We start from the raw sequence: 8545 nt of genomic DNA, 5'->3' as shown, positions 1-8545 counted from the left end.
AAGATGCCACAGGACTCTTTGTTGCTTTTTACAGATCCAGACTAACATGGCTACCCCTCTGATACTTTAAATTCATGCTTTTTTTTTTTAACTGACTAGATTTGAAGTTGACAAAGTCAGAGCAAATGGTACAGATTGCACTACATCAGGGGTAGGCAACCTATGGCACACGTGCCAAAGGTGGCACGTGAGCTGATTTTCAGTGGCACTCACACTGCCCGGGTCCTGGCCACCGGTCCGGGGCGCTCTGCATTTTAATTTAATTTTAAATGAAGCTTCTTAAATATTTTAAAAACCTTATTTACTTTGCATACAACAATAGTTTAGTTAAATATTATAGACTTATAGAAAGAGACCTTCTAAAACATTAAAATGTATTACTGGCACGTATTACTTAAATTAGAGTGAATAAATGAAGACTCGGCACCCCACTTCTGAAAGGTTGCCGAACCCTGCACTACATAGTAAGAGTGGGAGTGGTAATGGGGAAGGGCCTCATTGAGAGCATCCTAAGATCACCACCAAAGCTCAGCTGTGGAGACTGACCATAAAGAGTATTCAATCAACACATACCTACAGCAATAGAGTATAGGGCAGGAGGTGCTCTTGGTAGCTTCAGTCTCAGGCTGAAGATGAGGAGGGTCCAGTTTGTATTAGACAGGCATCAACTTCATAAAACTACCACCATCGTGGTGTGAGCTGGCCTGGCACTTCATTGAGGGCAGGGTTTCTTACAGCTGCAAGACGGTGTAGGAAAGCTTGTGTTGCCCTTTTTCTGTTGATAAAATGTAGGACTTCAGATCCAGGGTTATCAAACTAGAGTTTTTTATGGGCACCTAATTCACTTTATGAATTGCTGTAAATCTCTAAAATGTTAAGTCTCATTAGGGTGTAAATACCCCTCCTCCTCTCTCTCTCTCCTCCTTCCCTCCCCATCCTCCTATTCCCAAACCAAGTAGCAGGGCTGAATGCTGGGGAGGAATCTTAGTCCCAAGACATGGAACTTCTCCGAAGAGGTCTTAGCAGACACCCTCCAATGGAGGGAGGGTCCAATATCAGCACCCCTGTTCTTTCCCTGCACCCCACTAAAGCTGCATGCTAGGCCGGAAGTGTATATCCCCTTGCATGACCAGCCCTGATTCCATCCATTCCCCTTACACAGTAGAACAGCACTGTTTATGTTGTCCAGGACCCTCTGTACCCTCAAAGGCATGGAAGAGGCCTAGCTATACAAAGCTATGCTGTACCTAGATGTAGTTTCAGAAGTTAGCTTTGGCTCCCTGAGATAAAATATCCAAATAAAATACCCTGCAGCAATCGGGGCAAGTGATATAACTAGCTGCAATACTTGGAAAAGCAGCTTTGATCACCCATCCAAAAAAAACATATAGAAATGGTGACCTCTAGCAGCATGATCAACTCACAGTAGAAGTTATGAGGATTTTTCTTTTTGGTAAACTGTTATCTCCTAATACAGATGCAAGAGCATGTAGTGGATGAAATTGACTAGAGTGGTGATCTTTTGGTGACAGCTGATGGGAAGGTCAGATTTCAGATATTTTCTCTTTGTAGCATATAAACATGTAAGTATCAAATTTCATGATTCTAGCTCAACAGGAAAGTGTCACTGAGTCATCTGTTACAAGGGTGTGTATTTAATATGACCTGCACACTTCATTCCAGAGCCTTTCCAAAAATAATATATACACACAGTTAAACATTATTTTGGAAATGTTCTGAAAGAAATATACTTTGTAAAATATTCCTATTTAAGGCGGTGTTCTTGGCCAATTTACATCAGGGGACAAACTGCTGTTTTAGATAAGAAGAAGTCTTGAATGAGTTTAGTGGATTTAGCTTTTGGGTAATAAACTTGGATGTTTATATCAAATATAATGGAATTGAATTAACAAAGTACACACCAGGCTTAAGGCCAGAAGGGGCCAATGCTATTATCTAGGCCAACCTCCTGTATAACACAGGCTGTAGGATTTGATTTCACCCATCCCATTCCTTCATTTAACCCAGTAACATATGAAGGTTAGACAATTTTTCAACTTCTTCTGTTTTTGTGAAGTTTCAGTGACAATGGATCCTGGGAACAGAGGAAGAATTCACTCCGTGAGACTTATCTGCTCTCTGTTAATCATGGGAGTGTTTTGTGTGACTCCTTTCTTCTGCCACAGCCAAAATGATCCACTGGCCCTTGGCCGAGCTGATCCCCAGTGCTGGGAGTTCTCCACAGCTGCCTTGCTGGAGATGAGGAAGCCACGTATTTCTGACTCAGTCAGTGGCTTTTGGGACTTTATGATCTTCCTGAAGTCATCAGAGAACTTGAAGCATGGGGCTCTGTTCTGGGACCTGGCTCAGCTCTTCTGGGATATCTATGTAGACTGTGTGCTCTCCAGAACCCATGGCCTAGGGAGGAGGCAACTGGCGGAGGCTGAACAGAAAATCACAGCTCTGCATTCTCAGCTCACAGAGCAAAAGCAAGGTTATTACTTCTCCTCTATCCAATACATGTACACCTTGTGGTGGAGAAACAGCAGTAGTGTACATAAAAATCAGACACCAGTAGAGAAATAGAAACAGATGGATGCAAGTTTGAATTGGAGAATGAGAACCATGCAAGGGTTAGCATAAAAACAACTGAGTGCTTGGTGCTGTACAAGTCAAAGATTAATATGTTCATTAAAGAAGCTTAATCATGCTCAAAAACTTCTGAATGGGAGTTTTGCCTGAGAAACAACTGCAGATCAGGCCCAATATATGATTGACTTTTCCCACAGGGATCATAAGAAGAGGTAGAAGTGAACCACTTGAAACATGTATGGATACAGACAGGGAAGATAGATAAGTAACCAAACACATGAAGATATATTGCCCCATTAAGTTTTACTGGGTAACGCCTGGTCTAGGCCAGCCTTATTCACATTCAGTAGTATCCTATTCCTTGAGCAGTCCCACTGGAACCATTGTGGAGTATGATACTAAATATGAGCGCAATTAATTAATATACCGTGAGTAAAGTTTTTTGCCATTAGCTGTCTCCAAGTTCCAGCCAGGGCCTGATTACTGGTAGATCATGTAGACAAAGCTGGGAATCAGGCTGTGTAGAGGCTGTTAGTGTGCACAGGTTCTTTTTAAATACATACTTTCTGCTTAAGACTGATACCATACATCATGACACTAAGTAGGATGAAGAGATTTTTAGACACAGTCCAGTGCATGCACACTCTTAGAAAAGGAGGGATATTTTACTTCTGTTCTTACTCCTACTCTGTTTTGTGAGTTGTAATCTGATTTCTTAATGCTGTTGACTAACACCAGCTGGTAGTGGTCAGACTGCTACAGTGACAGCCTAATTTTTGTTGTAGAACTATCTAAGCTCTCATCCAAGGTCTTGTAGCGTCTTAAAACCACGTTGTTCATATCTGCCTTGCTTAGTCAGTGAAACCAAAAGTCAATTGCTAGAAGGAGATTGCTATCTGCAAATGTTATGAGGAATTGAATTTCCATTTCTTAAGCATAACAAATTGTGCAAGCTTGATTCTTTAGTTTGAGCTGAACTATTAGCAGTTGAATGATTTCATGGACCAATTCTGGGTCTAGATGGGAGAACCAAGGCAACTTTCAGTGGGTTTCTTTGAATATAAAACAATCTTCCAAGTTTCTCCCTTCATACTTCTATTGTATCTTTTCACACTCGGTTGCTACAAACTGAAACGATCCTTGTCTTACTTTTTGAAAATATTTAATGCTGGCTTACACTGTTTAAACCTAACAAACAATAATAGTGTAATATCTGAAGCTGCCTCAGAGCCTTAGTCACAGTAATATCTAGGATATCCCACTATAGTGGTATCAGTCAAACTAGGAAAAACCCTGAATCGATGTAGCTCAGCTCTCAGGCCCACTGGCTAGAGAAATGGGTGAGGAGTCAGGAGACCTGAGTTCTATTCCCAGGTCTGCCATGAATCTGCTGTGACCTTGGGTAAGTCACTTCACAGTGCCTCAATTTCCCCAGCTAGAAAATTGGACTAATGCTACTTCCTTAATAATGTGCCTTGAGGTGTAGGGATCAAGAGAGTTAGGTATTATCCGCGCATCTGATTTGGGTACCAAAAGGTAAGTCTCCTCAGTTTCGCTAATTATATCAATATATCTGTTTATCATTAGTAGCGAATAGATTCATAGACTTTAAGGTCAGAAGGGACCATTATGATCATCCAGTCTGACCTCCTGTACAACGCAGGCCACAGAATCTCACCCATCCACTCCTGTAACAAACCCCTAATCTATGTCTGAGTTATTCAAGTCCTCAAATCGTGTTTTAAAGACCTCAAGGTGCAGAGAATCCTCCAGCAAGTGACCCGTGCCCCATGCTGCAGAGGAAGGCGAAAAACTTCCAGGCCCTCTGCCAATCTGCCCTGGAGGAAAATTCCTTCCCGACCCCAAATATGGTGATCAGCTAAACCCTGAGCATGTGGGCAAGACTCACCAGCCAGCACCCAGGAAAGAATTCTCTGTAGTAACTCAGATCCCACCCCATCTAACATCCCATCACAACCATTGGGCCTATTTACCTGCTAATAATCAAAGATCAATTAATTGCCAAAATTAGGCTATCCCATCATACCATTCCCTCCATTAACTTATGAAGCTTAGTCTTGAAGCCAGATAGGTCTTTTGCCCCCACTACTCCCCTTGGAAGGCTGTTCCAGAACTTCACTCCTCTAATGGTTAGAAACCTTCATCTAATTTCAAGTCTAAACTTCCTAATGTCCAGTTTATATCCATTTGTTCTTGTGTCCACATTGGTACTAAGCTTAAATAATTCATCTCCTTCCCTGATATTTATCCCTCTGATATATTTATAAAGAGCAATCATATCTCCCCTCCGCCTTCTTTGGTTAGGCTAAACAAGCCAAGCTCTTTGAGTTTCCTTTCATAAGTCAGGTTTTCCATTCCTTGGATCATCCTAGTAGCCCCTCTCTGTACCTGTTCCAGTTTTAATTCATCCTTCTTAAACATGGACCAGAATTGCACACTGTATTCCAGATGAGGTCTCACCAGTGCCTTGTATAACGGTACTAACACCTCCTTATCTTTACTGGAAATACCTCACCTGATGCATCCCATTAGCCTTTTTAACAGCCATATCACATTGGCGGCTCGTAGTCATCCTGTGATCAACCAATACTCCGAGGTCCTTCTCCTCCTCTGTTACTTCCAACTGATATGTCTCCAATTTATAACCAAAATTCTTGTTATTAATCCCTAAATGCATGACCTTGCACTTTTCACTATTAAATTTCATCTTATTACTATTACTCCAGTTTACAAGGTCATCCAGATCTTCCTGTATGATATCCCGGTTCTTCTCTGTATTAGCAATACCTCCCAGCTGTGTGTCATCCACAAACTATATTAGCACATTCCCACTTTTTGTGCCAAGCTCAGTAATAAAAAGATTAAATAAGATTGGTTCCAAAACCGATCCCTGAGGAACTCCACTAGTAACTTCCTTCCAGCTTGACAGTTCACCTTTCAGTATGACCCATTGTAGTCTCCCCTTTAACCAGTTCTTTATCCACCTTTCAATACTAAATACTGGAGAGTGGGCTTTTATGCAATGAAGGACTAACTAAAGCTCTTGAAAGAGCTGTAAAAATGTATAGCCCCACTTAGCACTGTTCTCTTATACATCTCAAAGTGGAGAAAGGTTGAGTGTCTTGCCCAGGATCATGTCACAAGTCAAGCCTGGTCTACACTGGGGGGTGGGGTGGGGATCGATCTAAGATACGCAACTTCAGCTACGAGAATAGCGTAGCTGAAGTTGCCGTATCTTAGATCAACTTAGATTGACTTACTTCGCGTCCTCGTGGCGCGGGATCGACTCCGCTTCCGCCTCTTGCCCTGGTGGAGTTCCAGAGTCGACGGGGAGCGCGTTTGGGGATCAAGACGCGATACATTGATCCCCGATAGATGGATCACTACCCGCCAATCCGGCGGGTAGTGTAGACGTACCCGCAGTGACAGAACTAAGCATAATGCTCAGGTACCCGAATCACATTTCCATGGCCTGTTTGCTATGCCACAATACCTCCTGGTGGTTAATCCTCAGGGTAGAGTCAGTCTAAAAGGTGCTTTTTAATAAGCACCTTAACATTCAATATCATTCACAGAAAAAAAGCCATTACTTTCCGCATCAAATATACTAAGTGATATGATATGGGTCATTTGCTGGAAGATTCTCTGCATCTTGAAGTCTTTAAACCATGATTTGGTTTTTGGACTTCAATGGCTCAGACACAGGTTTGATACAGGAGTGGGTGGGTGAGATTCTGTGGCCTGCGTTATGTAGGAGGTCAGACGAGATGATCATAATGGTCCCTTCTGACCTTAAAGTCTATGATAAATAGTTCATACCCATTGAAGTACTAGTTGACCAAACTATAGCTTTAGCACATTGCTTGCCTATCAAGGAATCAGCCCCCAGGGTTCCCTTCAGGTTTTCACCTAGTTTGCCTCTGCTTTCACCAGTGACTATGTAAAAAGAATACTCTCAAATGAGGTGCTTATTCTGTCTCCAGGGCAAATATGCTCCATTCACAAATCCAGAGATGGCCTTTCATAGCCCTACACATTCAACATGCACTGGCTCTTTCTTTCTCACACTATTGTATGAGGTCAGATGCTGCCTCCACTATCACCTGTGCAACTCCCACAGTGGGTTTGTACAGGTAACTAATTGAACCTGTAATTAGATTTTTAGCATGCAATCCTGCTGACTGTGCACCAGAAGGAAAATAATCTAGCTTGTTCTCTTAGCTGTGTTGGTTCTGCAGGGCTAACAGGAGTGAAATGCAGTAAAAGCTTATGTATGTCCCTAAAATAAGCAGCTATGATTGTAATAAACATAGGGAGCAGGTCTGTTGCTATTTTTATTTTTTTAGAGAGACAAGGTAGGTGAGATAATATCTTTTATTGGAACAATTTCTTTTGGTCCAATTTCTTCTTCAAGTCTGGGATATGTACTCAGCGTCACACCTAAATACAAGTTACAACAGATTGTTTAGCATAGATAGTTAACACATATTCTAGGCGACCATTCAAGGTAAAGTGGTCCATTAATACCTCTACACTCATAGGACAAAAAAAGGGGGGAGTAGTGGGTTACAAATTGTTGCAAGTGTCTTTATTAAGACCATGACTTTTAGCATCTAGCAAAGTTATGAATTTAAGCTCCCAGGCTTGTTTTTTGAAGGTCTCGTGCAGGTTTTCTTTAGGATGAGGACTGAAAGGCCAGATATGGAGTGGTTGTTTTGTGAAAAGTGTTCGCCCAGGAGTGATAATGTTTTTGTCTTTTATTGTTTTTCTGTGTGCATTCAGTTGAGAGCATAGTGACTGTCTGGTTTCACCCGTGTTGTTCTTAGTGGGGCATTTAGTGCACTGGATGAGATACTTCACATTGTGATAGGCATGTGTAGGGCCTGTGGATCTTGAAAGCTGTGTTGTGCGGGGTATTGGCTGCAGGTTTTGAGTCTGTTATACCAGGGTCTGGTGCTGCTTTGACTTGGTGGGTCCCACTTTTCAGACTAGAACTACACTTAACAAAGCAACTTGCTGGCTTTTGGGCCTTATCCTGCACTCATTCAAATAAAGAGCAAGACTCCTAGTGAATGAAATGGTAAAGGATCACTATGGAGCTGGTCCGAAGCCTAGTGAAATTGAGAGTCCATTGACTTCAACAGGATTTGGATCAGGTTCTGATTGTGACTGACAGCAACAGACAATATGATGATTCTGCATTTCTTACCAGGAGAAAACCTATTATTGTCCTGTATGGCTCATGCTAAGGCTCCAGGATAGGGTCCATAATGGAAAAACACAGATTTCAAAGTAATTTACCAACTAGGGACACTTGCTTAGTTTTGCTCATTGTAAGACTGCATCTGATGCCAATGATTGGCTCTGATTAGTTGGCTACTTATCTTAAATATCAGACTGGCAAAACATGGAGGATGAAAGCTACATAGGCTGCCAGCTTTACATTGTTTGGAAGCTGACCCTGATTTCCTCAGACATGTTTTCATGTCCCTTCTTTTTTTTTTTTTTTTCTCCCTAATTTCTAGGGACATTTTCTCACAATCAGAGGACACGAGTGCTGAACAAGAAAGAGCTGATTGAAGACTTAAGCATCCATGTGCACAAGAGTGGATCTGCATTACTCCGAAGAGTTATTGGAGGGCTAGGGATAAAGAGGAAACAATGAGTCTAGTCTGAGGTTTATCTGTACAGTGGATATTTTTTAAACAATTTCCTTTTGGTTTTTGTTTTTAATCTTCATTGGAAAGCTGCTCTCGGTGGAGGGGGAGTGCCTGTAGCTATCAACATTGTACCTTTGGGTTAGCTTTGACTTTTTGGACTGTTGTGGCTCTTCTTTTTTTTTTAATGATGCCCATGAATTCAGTCTCTTTAACAAACGGCATGATTTATAAGCAGTTGGCCACCTTATTGTGTACATGAGCTACTGAAATTG

The 8545-nt window shown here is 41.8% G+C and overlaps 1 protein-coding gene across 1 annotated transcript; it reads left to right on the top strand.

The window, feature by feature from the left end:
* Window positions 1-2088: 2088 nt before the first annotated feature.
* On the top strand, window positions 2089-8278 carry FAM237A (family with sequence similarity 237 member A). Its single transcript, XM_054043238.1, has 2 exons — window positions 2089-2494; window positions 8139-8278. Exons 1-2 carry the CDS (start codon window positions 2089-2091, stop codon window positions 8276-8278), a joined length of 546 nt encoding a protein of 181 aa, XP_053899213.1.
* Window positions 8279-8545: the final 267 nt, after the last annotated feature.

The sequence above is a fragment of the Malaclemys terrapin genome, chromosome 11 (genome assembly GCF_027887155.1).
Source record: "Malaclemys terrapin pileata isolate rMalTer1 chromosome 11, rMalTer1.hap1, whole genome shotgun sequence".
In the NCBI taxonomy this organism is placed as follows: domain Eukaryota; kingdom Metazoa; phylum Chordata; order Testudines; family Emydidae; genus Malaclemys; species Malaclemys terrapin.
This window is presented reverse-complemented; position numbering and strand designations above follow the sequence as displayed.